Source organism: Notolepis coatsorum, assembly GCF_963971535.1.
Source record: "Notolepis coatsorum genome assembly, chromosome: 4".
Taxonomy (NCBI): domain Eukaryota; kingdom Metazoa; phylum Chordata; class Actinopteri; order Aulopiformes; family Paralepididae; genus Notolepis; species Notolepis coatsorum.
Window position 1 is genome coordinate 43,828,238 of NC_140168.1, and position 22,654 is coordinate 43,850,891.

At 42.7% G+C, this 22,654-nt stretch overlaps 1 protein-coding gene across 3 annotated transcripts in view; it reads right to left on the reverse strand.

Annotated features, from left to right (window-relative positions):
• Nucleotides 1-22,654, reverse strand: part of LOC311227517 (sodium bicarbonate cotransporter 3-like) — a 144,158-nt gene that overhangs the window by 41,938 nt on the left and 79,566 nt on the right. For all 3 annotated transcript variants that reach the window (XM_084313213.1, XM_084313212.1, XM_084313211.1), the window contains 2 exons: nucleotides 10,336-10,485; nucleotides 1,484-1,622 (listed from right to left, as the gene is read on the reverse strand). In XM_084313213.1, coding sequence (XP_084169339.1) covers nucleotides 1,484-1,622; nucleotides 10,336-10,485 — 289 coding nt within the window. The remainder of the gene's footprint in view (nucleotides 1-1,483; nucleotides 1,623-10,335; nucleotides 10,486-22,654) is intronic.

Sequence of the window (22,654 nt, forward strand, 5' to 3'; positions counted from 1 at the left end):
GAGCAATCTTTTTTTTAAGTACTTTTCACAGTAACGCATTACTTTTGGGTGTAAGTAACTAGTAAAGCAACTGAGTTACTTTTGAAATTAAGTAACTAGTAAAGTAATTGAGTTACTATTTTTCAGTAACTAGCACAACACTGATAACCGGTCTAGTCGAGTTGTCCGTTAGGAAAGAAGCACATCTCCTAATGACACACTCCCCTGCCCATCTTAGCTATAACTTTATATGACAAACCATGTAAGTTGTCCATCAAGGGTGACCCCTAAGCTTCACAATCCTGCTTCAAAGCCATACCTTTGATTGTAAGGAGTTGCAGCTTTCTCCCAAGTGCGTAATTACAACCATCAGCATACAGTAAAACTGAGAAGAGATTGTCTATGTTGTTGAAAAAATGAAAATAAAAACTTTAAAAAAGTTTAAAAAAAAATTTAAACTGAGAAGGGTAGCGGACCAAGGCAACTGCCCTGGGGAACACCACATTATACCTTCCTCATAGCAGAGAAACCCCCATTAAAGAAAATACAATGGATCCTGTTGGACAAGTAACTGTTCATCAAATTGACAGCATCAAGACTGAAGGCATTATGCCCAGAGTTCTTCCAGTAATAGTTCATGGTCTAGCATGTCAATAGCCATGCTAAAGTAAAGCAACACAGCATCACTAATCCTTTTACAATCAATTGTGCACTAGAGTTTGGTGGTCTACTCTATAGCAACATCCAAGTAATGGTTTTGTACACACACACACACACAGTATATACACAACACACAAGCCACAAACAATACAATTAGCTTGTATTTTTGGTTAGCACTAATACTAGCTAGCTAACAGCAAAAGAGGGTGTGTTTGAGGTGTTGCATTGTGGGGTAGATTAGGAAGTCTGAATCATAGATATATATAGAACACTAGATAGCTTAAGGCGGAGTCACCAGCGTCACTGAACCGCCGCCATCTTGCCGAGGTCAGCCTTGAGTGAGAGTGAGTGAGCTGCACAGACAAAAATACTCATAACTTGCTGAAATATTGACGGATTTACAAACGGTTTGGTAACTTTGGTTTATTACAAGCATTATTAACGTGGCTATAATTCAAGCGGTTTGTAAAAAAAACATCTTTAAAAAAAAACATTTTTATAAGTATGCAGTATCATAACTACATCTTTGATGTTTATAGCAAACCAACCCGTTTGTAAATCCGTCAATATTTCAGCGAGTTATGAGTATTTTTGTCTGTGCAGCTCACTCACTCTCACTCAAGGCTGACCTCGGCAAGATGGCGGCGGTTCAGTGACGTCGCTCTCCATTGGCCGGCAGCGCGGGTAAGCTATCTAGTGTTCTATATATATCTATGGTCTGAATGACATCAAACATAGGAGCAGCCATACTTAATACAGTCCTCCATCCAGAACAAATGCATAATGGGGGACTTGACCGCTAGTGCTGTATTATAGGATGCTGACAGTTTTTCTGCTGTCTAACCTGGCGGTCTCCTTCCACTCCGTGCCACTGCCGTGTCTGAAGGACAGTTCGTCCATCTCTGTGAAGAGGTCATGGGGGACGTGCTCCAGGTCATCATCTTCCGTACCCAGAATGAATTGGACCCGCTGGGATGGTGTATCTGGACAGACGGAGGGCAAAAAGGTCAAAGGGCGGCATTACACGGGTAACAATCGTGGTTTTAACCCTTTCACTGCCACACTACCAAACGGTTAACCCTTTCACTGCGACAATACACAGAAGGTTAACCCTTTCACTGCCACACAAGAGCAACCGTTGGTAGTGCGATAGTAAAGGGTTAACCTTCTGTCGTGTGGCAGTGAAAGGGTTAATAAAGAAATTTAAATAAAAAAGTAATTTCTCCAAAGTGCCCATCATCCAAACTGCCTTACAGTACCCTGACAGAGTCCATTTTTAGTATGATTGGCCCCAATAAGTTAGTGCTTTGCTCCACAGTTTGAATAAACAGAAGTTCTGGCCCCAGAAGAGACAACTTTCAGGTGTGAATGTGTGGAACTGTAAGTGTGAAGCGAGGCACTGCTGAAAAAGAACATAAGCACGTCATCCGTGGATGATGAAATAATAAGCAAGTAAACAAATACAAAAGCAAACAAGGAAAACTAGAACAGACATACAAACGTTTCCCAAGTTTGATAAATGTGGAGGACGAGTTTAGTACAAGTACATTTCACAGATAAATACACAACAAGTAACATTGGAACAGATTGATGAATAAAGACCATTGAACAGAGACAGGACGTGCTCCGGTTTAAATCTATTGTTTTTAATACAAATAGACCTCCTGTTCACTGTTTTTGGTTCGTTCGATATTAATATCCTTTCACAGCGCTGTATTTTGGCTGGAAAAGGCATATTGGGAGTCAGAAGGTGCAGTACCGGCCAGATCCCGTTAGTGGGGCTATCTCGAGAATGCAGTAACCCCCCCCCCCCTTCCCAGTCCCTAGTGGACCTCTGCCGTTCTCTCTATATGGCTCTATCAGCTTAGCTTAGTTAGCTCACGCTAACGCAACGTTAATTTCGGTATTTAACGCGACGTGGGCATAAAGGAATGGCGAGGATGGAAAGCATGTTAGATGCATTTGACCCCTTGTGGGGGAAAAAACAACAGGCACTTATTTTGGGCAAAATAGGCGGACTCTGAAGTAGGGCTGGGCGATATGGCCAAATACGTTATCGCGATAAAATAAAATAATTTTCATATCACTCGATATCGATAATTATCGTCGATATAATTTCTGTCAAGTTTAATTAACTTCTTGTGCCCGGCGCCGACGGGCTATTAATAGACTCACTTGTTTTGCTGCGGTAGAACGGAGACGAGTTGGAGAGCCGTCGCGTGTCGAGCCAACCCTTTGAGAAGCGTTGTGGTCCCGGCTTGAATTCTCCATGAATGTGTCCAAGTCCATAATCCATATAAATCCATTTTGTTATATCCAACAGTCTGAATGAATGTTTCTTGTGATTATGCCGCGTGATTTCAAACAACCAAAACAACTGAATGTCTCGAGTCGTCATCAGTCCGTGCACGTTCTTCTACGCAGTATACTAAACACCCCAGTGCATAGATTATTATATTCCACCAGGGGGCAACCTACCGCCACTGGATCATAGCATTATAAGAATGGAACTAACAGTTAGCCAGAGCAAGCGGTGTATCCCACGACAATGTACTAACTATCACCCTAAAATACTCCGTTCCGCCCCAATACATTGCAACAACGTCCACACTAGGGCTGCACGATTTTGGGAAATAATGTAATTGCGATTTTTTCGGACAGATATTGCAATTGCGATTACATTTGCGATTATACATTTTTTTTAAGCAGCCCCACAGAGGTTTATTGTAAAATGCGGCTTGTATCTGGCCTACGAGGTGGGTCTGTTCGGAGTCTGAAAATTTCTCTTTTTTTCCTGGGAATCGATACCGGTACAGTACCCAACGGTACTTTTTTTTCTGTACTTTCCTCTCCCTCTCTGAAGTAAACTTCACAACACACAAATCTAAAACCCCTTACCTCCCTCTCCCAAACTGTTCCTACAACAATTTTTATGTTGCATGATCATGTATATTTATTTTGTATTATACTTTTTTTGTGTTTAAATATCAACATTATCTGGCAATCCTCAGTAAATACTATCAAACTCCTCTGATGTCAGACCAGATATGAGACGCGTGCACACACACACACAAGGAGAATGGCTTAAATGATTTTAGAATACTTCAGCTACCCCCCCGAGCACTGCTCCCCCCCACCCTTTCCTTACTCAGATCAGATGTTTTCTGTCTTGAGCAGGATTAGCTAGGAACAGCTTTCTCAAGCTTCGCACCTTGGGCATGGAATGGGCTACAGGACCATTATCCACTTAGACACCCCGGCCTCTCTTGGTGAATTTAAATCTGTATTACATAACTTCCTACAAGAAGAATGTTGCCGCTTTCTGTAGTTGGGTCCCAACTGCAAAATTACTGTATTACCCTGTATTATACACTTTTACTATAGACTATTCTGCTTTGTGTTTTTGTGTTTACATGTGATGTATTGTATATTGTATACATGCACATTTATTATGTTCTTGTGTGATGTATCGCACATTTTATTGCTGTGTGATGTATTGCAAATGTTATTGCTGTCATCTTGGCGAGGTCTCCCTTGCAAAGGAGATCTTGTATCTCAATGGGACTTCCTGGTTAAATAAAAAAATAAAAATAAAATTAAAAATTGAATTGCAGGCTTGGCGATTTGATAATTGCATCATTCCAAATCGCGATTTCGATTAAAAAACGATTAATCGTGCAGCCCTACCCCACACTACTCTAACCGTTACCATCAAAATTCACGCCACACACCCACTCCGCACGTAAACTATAAAATAGCGGCGTGCAAGCTAATGATCCTAGCCAGTCTTGTTTCCAATGTACTATCACCCTAAAATACTCCGTTCCGCCCCAATACATTGCAACGACGTCCACCGCAGCATACCCCGGCCCACACTACTCTAACAGTTACCCTCAAAATTCACGCCAGACACCCACTCCGCACGTAAACTATAAAATAGCGGCGTGCAAGCTAATGATCCTAGTCAGCCTTGTTTCCTACCCATCTCCTTCACTGATTGGTTGTTAGTGCGTGTGCTGATATCCAAGCTTGGAAAATCGATATATCGAAACTTTGCAACCACGTTTCATGTTTATTCCGAGGAAACAATTTATCACGATAGTTATCGTTATCGTTTTATCGCCCAGCCCTACTCTGAAGCAATGCTGTCTAACGTTAACACACGCTGAGCTGCGCTGAGCTACTGTTGTTGCAGCCGGGCGGATATGCTCACGAGGGGATTTTCAAAATAAGAGTATCGCAATATGAATCGATCTTTTTACGTTGCATCGATCCGATTTTATAATTGATAATAGATCGATATATCGATCTGGATCGATGTATCGTCCCACCCCTAGATGAAAGTGTACTGTAGTGAAGGATTTGGGGTGCTTTTTCAATGTATGTGATGTATAGATTGGGGGGAGGTGACCACAGCTAAAACGGTGATCGAAATGTGCATGGAAGACGGTGATAGAACGGTGACCAGTGGATTGAATACACTGCCAGCGAGGGTGTTTGTTGACATTCCTTGTAAGAACATCTGAGATTAGAGTGTACTGTAGGCCCAGAGCAGGAGGGAGAGAGGTTCATCTTAATGAAACGTTTAATGGTGTGAAAGGTTATTAACGCAGTTGTCATGACAACGCGGCACATGACAACCAGAAAGGGGTGGGCTATCGTTGCTACGGCGAGAATCTATAAGTCGAACGGTGTTTCCGGGTGTAAGGCAGACTAGAATCTGACCAAGAGCGAGTAGGACTGAGATCACACAGAGGACACTCTCTCCTCTCATCACAGAGAGGGGGGGGGGGGAGGAGAATGCCACATCACCAGTAGCTTCGGCTACCACGAGGATGGTCTTGGCTAACGAACAGGCCTGACCACTATTGGACTGAATAACAAAAGGACGATAGACGAACACACCGAAAGATCATTAGAATAGACTCTTCAAGGACGATACAATTTGATAACATCTGATTATGAGGTTCTGTTTATAGCAATAAAACAACGCTTCTCCTCATAAGGTATTTCACGTTGTCGAAGTGTCGGATCTTACGGAGGTGGAGAATTATTATGGTTTATGGATTGCACTAACGGGGGAGATAAGGATCTTATCAGCCAGTGTCGGAGAGACGTCAGGACCATTTAAAAGTACACAACGCAGAGGAATTGGATGGAGAGCCAAACAGACGAAGACGTGATACTGGCCAGTTTGATCAGGATCTTACAGTAGGGACTATAGTGCGATAGCCAAGCCCATAACCATCAATTAGGCCTGCCGCGATAAGCAATAAATCGATTAATTGCCGCGATAATTAAAATGAATGCAATGATTTTGACGGGCGCGATTAATTGCTATTTGCGCGTTTGTTTTAATGAGGCGGAACCAGTGCCCCTTGCAGTCTCTCTCCGTGTGGGTTGGCCGCTGACGTTACTACAGAGCACAGCACGGGAGCTCCGTGGGGCAGTAGCAACGCCACATATAGCTTAATACATTTCTCAATAGTGTTGCTCCTTTTAACCAAGTAGCGTTATTTGTAGTGTAACGTTAGAATAACACAGAATAACGTTAATACAATTACATGCATCATTGTTTACAATGAACGGGTGGGGCTAGTCAAAGCACTGGAGACGGGGACAAGTTAAACATGAATTAATTTATTATAACGGGTCGTTTTCGAGTCGTGCTGCAGTGCCTACGCACCACAGCTATTCTATTATATACTGCTTTGACGCTTCCTCCTCATCGTTGATTGCCTGTAGTAGCTGCATCTAACGTTAGTAGCTAACGTTAAAACTAAAAAACACAACCGGACGAGACAAGTTGTCGGCTAGGATAATCACAACAATACTTCCGGTCCAGTCGGTGGGCTTCAAAATAAAAGTCTTAAACCGGAAAAGACAGAGCGGTGGGCTTCAAAATAAAAGTTTTGGGAAATAAATTTCTCAAAAAAATTCTCTAACCGGTCGCAATAATATCGCTTATCGCGATATTTTCGGGGGCAATTAATCGCCCAGCAAAATGTGTTATCGTGGCAGGCCTACCATCAATCATTGAGATTTTGATTTGATTTTTTATTTGAAATCTTTATTTCAAACATGTAAATAAATACAAATATAAAATCAAAACAAATAATTGATCAAGAAATTAAATGGAAAATAAATATATAAATAAACAAACAATTTACATGTTCGAAAAGGAGTAGGAAGAAGTATACACTTATTTAATCCTACCTATTTTCCACTACTCAAAACTAATTTAAATCCTTACAAAACAAATATATATATATATATATATATATGCAAAAAAAGAATATATATATATGTATGTAAAACATGAAAGAAATCAAATTAAAATGTAAACACCCGTGAATGTCAAATCCCTTCCTCATCCATGTACCTCATGAACATCCTTTCCTTATAATTCAGTTTTAATTGTCTCATACTTGGACATTGCTTTAGATCAGACCAAGATCAAACTGAGACCTGTTGTAATTGCTAAAACTGAGATCTGTAATAATGGCTAAAACAGAGATCTGTAATAATGGCAAAAACAGAGACCTGTAGTAATGTCTAAAACTGAGACCTGTAGTAATGTCAAAAATGTAGACCTGTAGTAATGTCTAAAACTGAAACCTGTAGTAATGTCTAAAACTGAGACCTGTAGTAATGTCTAAAACTGAGACCTGTAGTAATGTCTAAAATGGAGATGTCTAAAACTGAGACCTGTAGTAATGTCTAAAACTGAGACCTGTAGTAATGGCTAAAACCAAGACGAGTTAAAGAGAGCAGTAACAAAAAAGGAGCCACAACAAGCACCCAAGGAATCCACTGCACAGAGGATGTATAATGATGGGATTTGACAGAGTGTGTCTTTTGAGGTATGTGTGCGACTGCAAGAGAATAATGACAGTCTGGAATGCTCTTCATCCATTCATGTGCAGTTGCGCGGTGAGACGGATCACCATCAGGAGAACATCTGGAGCTGAGGGGGGGATACATTAAACAAAGGAACAACTCTGGGAACAAACTCAACACCGCCGGGCGCATCAATTCATGTGCCGTCTCTCCATTTGATCATTGCCCCTGCTGGAGAGAAATATGAGTTTGATTTGTTCTTGTTGTTTGTGTGTGTGAGAGAGTGAGCATGTGCGTATGCAAACACTGCTGGTCTGCAGGCGAGTCAAGCTACAGTACATGCTGCTGGTCCTGTAGTGCCTTCTGTTTACCCACAGCTACTCCCAGGATCCAGTCTCTGTGCTGGTGGTCACCGGCCACTTCGCACCTCCTGCACCTTTGTGAGCCAAAAAGGTGCTTGGCGAGCAACGGCTGGGAATGTCATCGTAAGGTTAATTGTTGAGAATGTACTGTTCTGGCACAATGCTCAAAAAGGCACCAGGACCAACCCACCCACCCCCACAATCTTTAAAATGTCAGTGCCTTCCATCAGCTTCAGAGGATGCATCCCTGTGGCCTTGGTTGACCTTTATGAGTGAGCCTCCTGGGTAAAGGGGGTAAGGTTGAGGGGATCTTCCCTTTCCTTCCTAAAGATCTTCACTGTGCTCCCTGAAAAGGGTTGCATCTCAGGAAAAATAGCCTGAAGTCAAAATAACGAAATGAAAGAGGGCAGATAGAGACTCTGTACCACTTTTGTACCGGTGCTTCCTGTGGCCTCTCTATGGGGTCCTGTTTATTGCCTTGGGGTAACATCCCTTTACTAAATCATAACACTGGAGTAAAGCCCTATGGAATCTGCGATCGCAGAGGATTTCACGGAATTGAGATATTAACAGGGAATTCCAAATTATCGCGGAATGGCGTGGAATTTGCTTAAATTATACATAAATCGGTTTTCATATAAATCAATCTTCACTACAACTTTAAAATAGTGACACGGCACGGTCTACGGAGACTCGCAGAAATGACCAAATCCATTCCGAGACAACGGAACGCAGTGCACACTTCACAAGTCAGACTGACTCGCGTTGCGCATAGTTATTATTTAACTATTTAAAAATATTAAATCAGAAAAAAAGAAGAACCATACAAGTCCGTTTTACGTTATCAGAGGAACGTTTTCAAATGTTATTATCTAAAGATAGTAGGGCTGTCCCCGACTAAGGATTTGGATAGTCGACTATGATTGGCCGAAATTAGCCAATAGTCGACTATTAGTAGACTATAAAAAAAAAAGTATTTTTTTTTTAAAATGTTGTATCATTCCATTTGGGCTGTGGGGGTGCTTAATGTCTGACTGAATGCTTCTTGTCCTCTGCAAAAGCATGCAATTGGTCCACTGATGGAAACATCTCGATATTTGTCTAGTCTAGTGTGTTCATTAGATGGGTGAAATCCTCTTTCAGTGCCTCTGTGCCTGTTTTCTTAGGCAGTTAGCCTCTGGTATGCGTGCCATTAGCGTTAGCCACGCTTCTAGGCCTCTTTTCTTTTGGAAAGAATGATACATTTATTAAAAAAAAAAAAAACACGGCTACGTGGTGCAGTGGGAAAGGCGCTCACCACGAATACTGGAGGCTGGGCTCAAACAGATCATCTCCCTGTTCGAGCCCAGCTCTCCACATTGCTTTCAGTTTGGCTGGTCGTCCGCACTAATACACATTGGCAGTATTAGGGGGAGGGAAAACTGATGGGTGGGGATCGGGCGTTGTGGACAGAGACTCCTACAGGTCGGTTGGTGCGCCTGCGCAGTAGAATCAGGAAGCGACGGGGGCGGGGCCCCTCCAAAGCCCAGACCCCCGACGCTGAAAGATCGAGCCGCGCAGGTGGAAAGATGCGACTGCTGTTACCTCGAGTATCGGAGGGGACTTGTGCTATGTATGACTTAGTCCACATTGCAGCCGGCTTGTGGGAGGCATGAAACAACGTTCAAAGACAGGAGAGGGTTGAAATTGGACGATACGAAAATTGGGATGGGAGAAAAATAGAAAATTGGAGAAAAAGTGGATCAAAAAAGTTTAAAAAAAAAATATAAAAATTATACTTTTTTTTTCCGACTAAGAGGTTGGCAGTCGACTACGGCTCCTTTCGATCGATTAGTCTACTATTCGACTAATAGGGGTCAGCCATAAAAGATAGTAAGTTAGAGTGTCGTGTTCACTCCTAGTTAAAGACGGTCAAGGTCGAGTAGTTTCTGGTGATATATATCACATTCACACACCAAGTGATTTAGATTAACTTCACAACTGCAAATACATGAGCTTTCAGAATTTCCAAAAAACTGACTTATATGGTTATTCACTGCAAGGGTTTAGATATCTCTCGGGGTGGAGAGAGAGACCGAGACAGAGAGCAAGATACATATAGAGGGCAAGAGCAAGAAAGAGAGCAAAAAAGAAAGAGAACAAGAAAGAGTGAGAGAAAGAGAAAGATGGAGGGCAAGAGAGAGCAAGAAAGAGGAGAGAGGGCAAGATAAAGAGAGATAGAGGGAAAGAGATAGAGAGCAAGAAACAATAGGAAAGAGAAAAAGAGGAAGGTATGGAAGACAATTGAGCAGAAAGAAAGGTTGAAAGAAAAGGAGGGAATAACTAAATCAATGGGCGTTGCGTTTTGCCCAGAAGACAAAAAAAGGATAAAAAAGCACAGCACCCCACGATGACAAGAAACCACACATTTCTTAATTAATAGCAGATGTTATTTTTTTCACTCTGAAAGAAGAAGAATCACGAGTAAAGACGACAAACGGAAGGAGGAACCAACCATAAGTGGAGGAGTCTCTGCCGTCCTCCTTGCCCTCCTCACAGTCCCCGTCTCTCCTCTTGCGGTGGTGTTTGTGTCCTCGGTGACGGTGTCTGCGTTTGCTCTCCCGGCCCAGAGGGACATGGACACCCACGTACACTGCTCTGTGACCTGGAGGCGGGGGAGAACGACATCTATTAACAGGAGAAATACATCCAGACCTCTTTGAGTCTGCCATCAGTCAGGTATGGTACCTAGAGCCACAAGAAGAGAGATACCAGTTTCCTCTCTGTGCGTTCCGTAGAAAGCTATCCGGCAGCACATTAGCCTAGTTTAGCAGTTAGCACAATGACTGGATGTGGATTTGTAGCAGCTAGCAGCTGTTGGCCAACTAACACCTCTCCAGTAGTTTTAGCTAGCCTAGCCACTTCTATTAATTTGTGCTAAGCTAGGCTAGTGTGCAGCCAGATGGCCTTCTACGGAACGCACAGGAAATTAGTATCCATCTTCTCGTCCGACTCTGGAGAAGACGGTAACCGCATTCCTGTTAAGCTGCGACCCTGGTTAGAGTACATACAAGCGTTGCCGTGCAAACAAAACCAGTGTTGTAACGAAAAACCTCTCATTCTTGTCATTACACTAGTTGTGTGACGTTTACTACAAGTCCTGGTAATCCAGGTGTAGAAATGCATCACCATTATTATTAACAGACAGCCGCACACAACTTTAAGTTGCAAACCTGCCCTGGCCTGGGCCCGGTCCAGACAGAACGTGACATGACAGACCCACTTAACATTCCAACCGTGGAGTTGCAGAACCGGGTTCCGTTTTCCTACACCCACTGCTGTACAGGATGACAGACTAACCCACTTTTCAGAGTAAAAAGGAAGGAGGTTAATTTTTGCTTTACCCACTCCCTACATTGTTGCTCCCAACGCACCGGATTCATGTCCTGAAATTAAATGCACACGGCCTACTTTCTCTGCCAATAGTCTGTTGTTTCCACTGATGACTCATTTCCCTTTGATTTGAGAGGCGACTCCAGGAGGGGCGAGAACAAGACGCAAGAGGCTCTGGGGAGAGGAACACACACACAGATGGGAAGAGCTGAACAGATTGGGGGGGGGGGGGGGGGGGGGGGGGGGGAGAGAGAGAGAGTGAGAGTGAGAGTGAGAGTGAGTGAGAGAGAGAGAGACATGGAGGGAGTACAAGATGGAGGGAAGGGAGAGTCATAGCTGGGGAAAGATAGAGGGCTCTGTGGGGATTATGAGAGAAGAGAGAGAGATGGTTTGGGAGGAAATGGAGTAGTGTGTGGATCCACATAGACGGAGCAGTAAAGAAGTAGGGGAAGGACTGAGGGACAAACAGAGTAGCATGCTGGTAATGATGCTGCTACCGTTACAGCAGCTGCTTTTTTTCAGACTCAAAAACTCTCGTCTGTCTGCCTCCACCCAGGGTCTGTCTGCCTCCACCCAGGGTCTGCCCGCCTCCACCCAGGGTCTGCTTGCCTCCACCCAGGGTCTGCCCGCCTCCACCCAGGGTCTGCCCGCCTCCACCCAGGGTCTGCCCGCCTCCACCCAGTGTCTGCCCGCCTCCACCCAGGGTCTGTCTGCCTCCACCCAGGGTCTGTCTGCCTCCACCCAGGGTCTGTCTGCCTCCACCCAGGGTCTGTCTGCCTCCAAATTTATTAATAAAATCAAGAAAAAAACCGACGAGCCCAACTCCGATAGTTTTCCACCTGGCAGCTGTGTGTATTTGCCATGCCTCGCCCCTTCATCAACGGAGGCCGACACACAGTATTGCAATACACATTTCACTACATCCTGTGCATGTATAATCGTGGGAACTGGGTCTGGTCTTTTGTGTGTAACCTGGACTCGCAATAGATAGTTTTGTGGTCAGAAGAGGTTGGCCGTGATGAAATGGGCTCTGCGCATAACTAGCTGCTATACCACACTGAAGTGAGGTGGCTATCTCGAGGCAGTTTTGAACTCGGAAGCGGCGCCGATTTTATTTGCAGACAAAAACAACCCATTGGCAGAGAAATGTGCTGATAATGAATGGCTGGCACAACTGGCATATCTAGCCGAGATCTTTGACCGCCTCAATGCGTTGAATCTGGGACTACAAAGTCGGGACACAGACCTGTTTGGACTCAGCTAAAATGGAGAGCTGGATTAAGAAACCCTGTTAGTGGCACTCCAGGATAATCAACAGAGATTTGGGGGTATAATTTACTCTGCTTGATGGATTTTTGTAGGAACAGAATGTTGCAAAAATTTGGAGCCCATCATCTGTAGCCACTAGAAGGGCTCATTGAACAATTTCGGAGAGAGTGTGGACAATTTCGACAACTGGATCAAAGATCCGTTCATTACGCATGACGCAGCAGGCCTCCCACTGTCTGAGCAGGAGGCGGCGGCGCTCATTGATTTTTCGTGTGACGAACTACTGAAAGTCAAGTTAACTGGACAGGCCCTCGCAAAGTTCTGGATATCAGTCCGGAACGAGTGTTGTGTAATGCTGCGCTGAGAAAGATTGTCCCCTTCGCATCAACATACCTCTGTGAGGCTGGATTTTCGGCACCGACATTAATAAAGAGTAAATACAGATCTTACCTCAGAGTAGAAGCGGATATCCGCCTCCGCCAAAGCGCATGTTTTATGTTCTGGCAACATATTTGGCTAAATATGCCTAGTTTTATAAATGTGTATACAGAAACAATTCCGTTGCTTTTTTTTTTTATTATTTATTATCTTTCTTCCCCTCTTTTTCCCGATTTTTTCTCCCATCCCACCCTTCCTGGTTGTTGCGTACTTTCCCCTACTGTTGGTCCGGGAGACCGGAGACTGTCACATGATTTCCTCCGACGCATGTGCAGCCTGCCGGCAGGCCAACCTGGCCGCGCAGGTTCTCACCGGGGAGAGTGTAGCGTGTGGGAGGCCACACTATCTCTCCTTAGTTCCAACCCTTGCTGAGCAGGCGCCCCGACCGAACTGTAGGGGTCGCTGTCCACAACGCCCAGGACCCACCCTTCAGCTTTCCCACCCTCTGATACAGCCAATTGTATCAGTGTGAGAGGCCAGCCAAGCTGATAGCAACGCCGGGAGCTGGATTCGAACAGGCGAATCCAGTGTTGGTGACGAACGTAATCTCCGTGCGCCACCTGCCCCCCCCTCCGTTGCTTTTGTTGATAATATTCATTAATTTTATTGATAACATAGTGATGTAATTTCATTTTCTAATAAATATGCATGATTAAGTTCAACGTGTGCTTTTATTTTGATATTCCTTATTTCCACGTTGAAATTACGCAATACATTAAGTGAGGGGTCGCCAAAAAAAATCCTAAATAAAATGGGGTCGTGGTATAAAAAAGTTTGAGAACCCCTGATTTAAACATACTACAACACATGCTGTACAGTACAACATCACACCTGGCTTAGTCCTGCTGCTCAGCTCAGCCCACCCCCTCCTCCTCCTCCTCCTCCTCCTCTCTCTTCCAATGTGCTTTAACCTACAGTACATTAGGGTGGCCTATTTTTGCCCGGAGGGACAGATACTGGTATGTTGTCTAAGTTCAGTAGCTACTTATCACAGATAATAACAGGCCCGCCTATAAAGCCACAGTCTTTAGGTCTCTCGGTGAGTGCGTTTACTCAATAATCTGGTCTGGCCGGGCATCCAAACCTGGAAAGGCTCTAGCTATGTGGGCAGATAATCAGTCTAATCTGCTGCTTCACTAATGAAAATCGTATAGAGGGGGGGGGGGGGGGGGGGGGGGGGGGCTGGAGAGTGTTAAGGGTTAATGAGATAATGTGTTCCTAATCAAATCCTATCAAATGTTTCCTGTTTGAGAAAGCACATTAGAAAAAGAGGCTCTTCACATGGGGTCAGGATGCGATTTGCCGGGGGGTTTGATCTTCATGTCCCTACTGGTGTGGATTACCCCCCTCCTGGTAGTCTAGAGATGATCCTTCTTTCTAGCACTGAATTAAATACACATTTCTACTGAAGGATATCGATCTCAAACGATTGCATTATATTTTGGAAAGCATCCGTTTGAAAGTAAAACAGCCTGTTGAGAATAATGTTAATTGAATCCCTTTGAGTGCTCGAGGGCAAATTCCTTGATGTCTGATCAATTAATTGTTGTTTGAAACAAACAACAAACTAAACAGGAAAACTACTTTCTGTTGTATTAATTTTATGATATGTGTGGGTTTTATATGGATATATTATTTTTTTATGGCCTACATCAAAAATACATGTATTTATTTTTAAGTCCAAACCCTGCATAGGAACATTTCTCCTCGCTTGGTAAGGAGCTAGAGGAGAGTCAGGCAGGACATGGACCCGCCAGGCACCCCCTGCCAGGCACCCCCTGCCAGGCACCCCCTGAGACACAAAACCATCAACACCTGTTCTTCTGCACTCACAGCTATTCTCTAGTGTGGACAGCCAGAGCAACACTGGACCACAAATAGCCCCAACAAGACATGGAGCAAAAACACAGGCTGAGTGATAAACACCCAATAATTGTATTTATATATACATACCATTTCATGCCCATGAAAATGTTAGTTTTCATTAGCTTGACAATCATTTCATGGATGGAAACATCATTAGAGAGATTTAATTAAAGTGTGACGTGGTCACTCTACTTGTGTGCCGTTGGTCTGATGTCTCGACAGCTCTTGTCTCTACATGCGTTTGTGTTGGACACCTGAATATCACGTTTGTGTCTTTCTCTGGACGCCTCGGATGAAGAAGGCGAGCATACCCAACCCAAGCAGTGCACAGCCTCACGGTTGCGCCAGGAATCTCAGCCTGAGATAATGTGTGCACTCGTGAACCAGCCAGTCTGTGCAACTAATGTATTATATAAAAACATATATATAGAAAGGCAATATGGTAGCCGATAGTAGAGCTGGGCGATTCATCAAATCTTGTTTCCAATTAAGATTTTTCTAACTCGATGAGTAATCAATCGGGTTAAATAATTTTGATGTCAATATAGACCAGGGGTCTCAAACTCAATTTACCTGGGGGCCGCTGGAGGTAGACTCTGGGTGAGGCTGGGCCGCATCAAATATTCCACAAAAAAAGGGTTTCAAGCATTAAAAAAAAAAAGTACAACTGATCCAATCTTCTCAATCCTTAGCAATAACAGTTCAGAACATGAACAGTTCTTCAGAACATGAACAGTTCTTCAGAACATGAATGGTTCTTCAGAACATAGGCTTCTCAGTGGTGTCAGTGGACTCATCCACAGCTATGGAAATGCACTGTGCATTTTTTTTATTCTATCACAAAGCTGTTTAATCAAATCACCAGCCAGTATTTCAGTTATTGGTTGCTGTGCGATCTGAGGGGGCTTTGCTTTGTTTGCCTTCAAACATGGTCTCCATCACTCAGTCATACATTGTTTTCAAATTGCCACCCTTCACAAGAGCTACCGTTTCTTGGCATATAGTCACATTGGTTTGGTGCTGGGACTCAGGATGAATGCATATTGTAGCTCCATTTATCTCAGAGATAAAACTGGGAGCGAGTTTACTGTAGATGCGCTGTCAACTGACTCGGACTGAAAGAGAGAGACGACTTGCATTCCGTGAAGACCCGCCCTACTCCCCTACTCTGCATCTGATTTGCAGACTGTGGGTGAGGGGGGGGGAAACGCTGACGGGATGCTGAATGTGATTGGACCAGACCCGTACACAGACACAGACAGTGGCAGTGCAGCCAGCCGCTTATGCAGAGCACTGCTCGCAGTCAGAGGAGATAGCGAGGATGCATTTGCCTTCCACTTTACTTGATATCACTCCGGAATCACGTTTCAACCAAGTCACTAACATAACGTTGCTGTCATGAGCCTGCGCTATGGTAGCCTACAACTGATAAAATTAATAAAAAATAAAACTTGTAGGACCATCAGTGGTCATTTAATTCATGCTTTTGTCTCACGTCTAGACCAGGGGTTCCCAAAGTGGGGGTCGCCAGATGATTTAAAGGAGACATGCATTATAAATGTCTTTTTTCAGTGTCTAGCATTGTATTATAGTAATAGGAGTTAGTATCAATGTGTCTGTGTCTCTAAATACCATATTTGCGGATTGCCGTCATTCAGGTAATTCATTTCCTGCTCCATTTAATCAGGTCGTTCTGATTTGACTCGCATTGTGACGTCACGTGGCGAGCATGGAGCGGATAGTGATCCGATTGGCTCTGTGGTTGTAGTGCACCAAACTGGGTTTGACAGAGAGCGAGCGAGAGAGAGAGAGGGAGAAACAGATACACCCTCGCGACAGAGTCTCTCTCTCACTCACTCACTCACTTACTCACACTCTCACTCTCTCTCAGACTGTGTGGATGACTGTCACTGAAAGTGCTTAATGGGCGGAGCCCAGCCAATAACAGGCTGAAATCCTGAGGCTGGAAAATGATGCTTTTGAGTACTCCATTAGAAATATAAAACAATGGGGCAGTCAGGTGGCGTAGTGGAGATTGCGTTCGTCACCAAACGCCGGAGACGCTGGATTCGCCTGTTCGAATCCAGCTCACAGCTCCGGCGTTGTCACCAGCTTGGCTGGCCGTTCACACTAATACAATTGGCAGTATTAGAGGGTGGGAAAGCTGGAGGGGTGGGTCCGGGTCGTTGTAAACAGCGACTCCTACAGTTCGGTTGGGGCGCCTGCTCAGCGCGGATAGGATCTAAGGGGGGTAGTGTGATCCTTCCACACGTTACACCCTCTCAGTGAGAGTCCGCACTGCCAGGTGAAAAGAAGCGGTTGATTGGCTAGACGTGTGTCGGAGGAAGCACGTGATAGCCTCCACTCTCCCAGACCGACTGTGGGGGGTAAGTGCGCAGCGACCAGGAAGGGGATTGGGAATTGGCATAACGACTAACATTGGGATGGGAGAAAATCGGAGGAAATGAGGAGGGGGAAAAAGAATAAAAAAGAAATTATATATATATATAAAACAATGAACGGTGGGGCTAATCGAAAGGACTGGACACGGACAAGTTAAACTAACCTAAAGTTAGTTGTTCACCACTCACGAGATTTCTCGGAATTATTATTTATTTTTTTTTTTTTGCGATCTGAAAAATTATTGCATCACCCGAGCCTACCCGAGTATAGCCGAGGGGCACCGGCGATCACTGTGGAAAAAAGCGCCCCCTGTCGTCTCCCAGATGACATAAGTGATTTTGGAATGGACTCAATGAAATGGGGAAAAAAATCCGGTACTCCACATTTTCCAGTTCACTGATCCAGCCGGGGTTACTAGAGTTCATTCTGGAGCCTCAGATCCCCGCGGATCATGGAGTTCTACTGTATCGCGTTGGATCCATACACGTATCGATTTTTTCGAATGGTGATCAGGAATTGGAATATACCAGTTGGATACCATCTGATGTCAGGTAAGACTCCATGTTATCAGTGGTAGGATAATCAGAGTAAGTTTGATGAAGTTATAAGCTGTTTTGTGAAATGTCTTCTTTCGGTTTCACTGTAAAAGTCCCAGGAAATCAACGAGGCGATTATCAGTGCGCGGCCGTAATGTGCGTGCGTGCACGTATAATATTGATCATCTAGCGTTTATTTGAAAACGATTCATAAAAAGGCAGACGAATATCAACGTTGTGGAATATTCCACTAAAAGACGATTTTCATAGAATGCTCCAGAATGAGCTGTTTTTTATATCAAAACTGGGGCTTTTCTAACTGCTCTGAAACGGCAACGACGCGATAAAAAAACAATCCGCCTTCACAGCACTGACTGGAAAATAGTCTTTGATAATGCGATGGGCAGATTAGACACATAGCCATAATTTAAAACATAGATTAGGCGATATTAACGTTAACATTGGCGCCGATGGTGGCATTCAAGCGGTAAAACGGAAAACCAGGTGTGGCGCTGAAAGTGTTAACTTGTCCGTGTCCAGTCCTTTCGATTAGCCCCACCGTTCATTGTAAACAATGATGCATGTCATGACAAACCAATTACATAATCCAACATATGTGTAAAGAAACAACATTCCAGTTAACGGTACATTTTTTTAATGATTCGTTACGGCGAAATCAATACTTCCATTTGTATAAATTAGGTTAACTGGAGTTTAGTATTCCTGCCTGGCTGAGAGGCTTACCGCGGCTCATGCGCATGCTCGGCCAATCAGAGCGCAAAACGGGAACGCGGAAACACAACTGCGTTGCGGAAAGCATACACGTGGCCGGGCCAGTGTTTCTAGTTGCAGCACCGCAATAGTTAGATAACCTAGGTGGGGAACAACCAGGAGATGACTGCAACTCACACAAGTTGGAGAACTATCTCTCTCTCTCTCTCGCTCTCTCTCACACACACACAAAGGGAGCCGCATGTGATTGGTGGAGGCGGGACCCTTACAAAAAACTGGTGTTGCTAATCATTGACACATGTAATAATCCCCCCCAGAAAAATCTACTTTTCATTTGATATATTGCAAATATATGCCATCACACACACTGGCATTTAAAGGGTTAGAATTATAAAATGAATATGTGGTGTTATGATCAGGGCTGAAATTGAATAAAATATTGTATTTTTTTCAATCTGACATTACAAAAAAACAGAAAATCCATCAAAATCAGTGTTGTTGCTAATCATACATGCTAGCCTGTTTCCTAACAATAATTTGTGATGCCATCAAAAAACACTGGCATTTAAATGGTACAAATAAAAAAATTCCTGCACCAGAATGCAGGAAATTAAGTCTTTGTAACAAAAAGTTTCCTGGTGGGGGACCCCCAGACCCTCTGCTTAAAAAGTGGCCTGACTGGGGCTATATTTGCACTATATTTCCTGGCCTGAATGATTTCCCCAGTCCGGCCCTGGTTAAAAGCCTCCAATGCTTATTAGTGTGTGTGCGCTTTTGAACGTTTGCATGTTTCAACCATACATTTCCATTTATATTAAAAAAAAAAAAAAAAAATTGTATATATATATATATATCTTTTTTTACCTCCTATAATAGTGGGGGTCGCGGCTCTCTGACACCGTTATTTGGGGGTCGCGGCCTGAAAAGTTTGGGAACCCCTGGTCTAGACTACTGTAATGCACCTTTTTCAGGCCTACCTAATTCAACCATCAAAAATCTCCAACTCGTGCAAAATGCGGCTGCACGGATACTAACTAAAACTAAAAGATTTGATCACATCACACAAGTTTTGTCCGCCTTACACTGGCTTCCTATTCAAGCCAGGTCTGACTTTAAAGTGCTACTCCTCACCTACAAAATTTGTAATGGGCTCGCACCACTCTATCTATCCGTTCTCATCTCTCGATACTCGCCCGCTCGTGCTCTGCGCTCACAAAATGCGGGGCTTATATCGATTCCTAGGGTTAAAAAGAAATCCGCTGGCCACAGAGCCTTTGTCTACCGTGCTCCCTACCTGTGGAACAAATTGCCTGCCGTCGTCAGGGGCGCCTGCTCTGTTGAAGCTTTTCTTATATACTGTGATTAGGAGCGGAACGGTTCACAAAATATACAGTTCAATTCGTATCACGGTTTTGGTGTCACGGTTTTCGGTTCGGTATACGTTGTTTTTTTTGTTTTTTTTATTTAACACTCCAAAAATACCATAAATCAGTGTGAGGGCCGACGATCCACTCTACTGGTCAAATTACTTACTCGTGAGTAGTTCGTCCATTGATAAAGAAAAGCAATGTCCACAGCCGCTCCAGTGCAAAGTAAAGATATCCAAATGGTTTATTTGCAAAGTCTTTCTTTACAGAAATGGTCCTAAATCTACTATCCTAAATATTCCTGTCACTACTACAAATACTACTACAAGATACAAGTACTACTACAAGGTAAGAAAACTGTATTTTCCCAGTCTCCAAAATCAGCACCGACTCGACACATGAAAATTCCTTCGTAATGTGAAAGCCGTAAATCCACCTGCTGGCTTCTGGCTTCAGTCCATAAGATATATAGCCTAAAAATAATCCACCTTTTCAGTTATTCTCAAGTCATGCAAAAACTGAAAGAATGAAGCAGTTTGACATCAGGCACATTATTTTGACAGTGACGGTAAGAGCTAGGAGAGAGAGGGGAGGCATTGCTGATTTAAACATGCTTCTTATTTATTTGGTAAAAAAAAAGGTTTACCTTTAATAATGTTTGGCACACAAAGACCGAACTGACTAAAAAATATAGGCAACATTTGTCAAAGTATTAACTTAGTGCAAACAAACAAAATAATTAAACCATTCTATTTTTGTGGCCACATTATAGACAAAGGCCATCAACATAAAGTATGCATATGCTCAACCAGCACTAGACTTTATCAAAAAGGAAAAGTCACTGTTATTTAAAATGTGTACTAAATATTAGGGCTGTCAGTTTATCGCATTAATTAGATTAATTACACAGCAAATTATCGCGTTATGAAAATTAACTAAAAATGTATTACAAAAAAAATGTATAACTTACAATTTTTTTTTTTTTTTTTAATACTTTTTTTTTGTATCTCATTCATTCCATAAGAACGTAGAATACACATTTACAGACTTTTTTTTTATATGGTCCATTTGCATGTTCTTGGTATCTGATTCTAGGGACATCTATGGATCTCAGGGAATGTATTCCCAGTGTCAGAAATACTGTGTGTTACTAGGCTTGAGTAAATTGTAATGAACCAAATGAGAATATCAATTAATTTTTTTTAATCTTTGACTGTGAATAACACTATGCTCAAATTGACCAGGCCTGATAAATCTAAGCAAATTAATAGATGGAAGATGATTAAACAGAAGGTTTTGTAGATACAGTACTGAATTCTGCCATCCGGACACATGCAATTTGAAATATGATTATAGAATATAGAATATCAGGCATAAAATGGTTATGCGATTCAAATGTGATTAATTAGATTAATTAAGGCGAGACACTGCAGGTGAATAGTCAAATATACTTTTTTTGTTGATTTTGAGATGGTTATATTTTGCTTCCTAAACATGTCTTCTATGAAACTAGTGACAATAAAACGTCAATAACACACATTTAGTTGTTTATTTTACATCATTTTGCCTTATTGCATCCATAAATGTGCACATATTTAATGGAGAAGTGCCTCATTTGCATATATAAACATACATTTCAGAAAACTTGCAATATATTTTTTCTTAGTTTATATGTACATAACAAATTGGGAAAGTTTCATAGTGATATCTATTCAAATATTTTTTGCCTATTACTAATGGTTTGATTAGGTATTGTGTTTGTAAATATCTGTTTAAAAAAAAAAGTATGGCATTTTACAATACAGAACTTTGAAGGCGTTTTCCCAAAAATGAGTTAAGAGTTTTTCCTCATACTCTGAGCCAGAAATCTCCACTTCAGTAGCACTCACATACACCAAACCTTCCAGTTCTATTCATATCTATGTTCTGAAGGTATTTACAGAAGGGTTTGTTGATATCGCATTCATACCCTGATTTATATCACATTTTATTCCTAAAAACATGGCGAAATATTGAATTTTACCATAAAAATGGACTGAATGGAGTATTTTCTGATTTATGGAGTGATAAAAAGAGATATCCAAAATCCCCTCTGTAATAACCTTTGGCTCTAATATGTCAACAAAATGAAACTATAATTTTGAAAATGGCTTTATCCAATGTTCAGATTTCTGTCCTGGAATTATATGCAAATTAGTGCATATTTAAGTAGATCATGCCTCATTTGCATATTTAAACATACAATTTCAGAAAACTTGTAATACAAAAAAGTCTTGTCTTAATATAAGTAATCAACTGGGAAAGTTTCATTGTGATATCTATTAGTTAATTTCTTTACCCTATTCACCTGCAGTGTCTCCCCTTAATTACAAATCCTGTAATTAATTAGATAAATTTTTTTAATCGCCTGACGGCACTACTAAATATATATTTACTTTACCCCCCCCCCCCTCCCCACTAATGGAACTGGTGTCGTGAAGTCACTTCGCTGGGAACGTTTCCACGGTTAGCTCGCGGCTAACGCTAGTTAGCTTAGCTCGCGGCTAATGTAATGTTAACGCATCCCAATAACTGAACAATACACACATGCCCCGAACCGTGGAGGTCGTACCGAATGGTGTACGGTTCCGAATGCGTACCGTTCCACCCCTAACTGTGATTCTACAGTCACCATGTATGCATATGCTCACTACATGTATTTATTGCTCCATCTCCGCCCACTACAAACCTGGGAACTCTCTAACCCCCCCCCCCCATCTTTCTGAGTGGTCGTCTCATAGTACTGACTAGGGGTGTAACGGTACACAAAAACCACGGTAAGGTACGTACC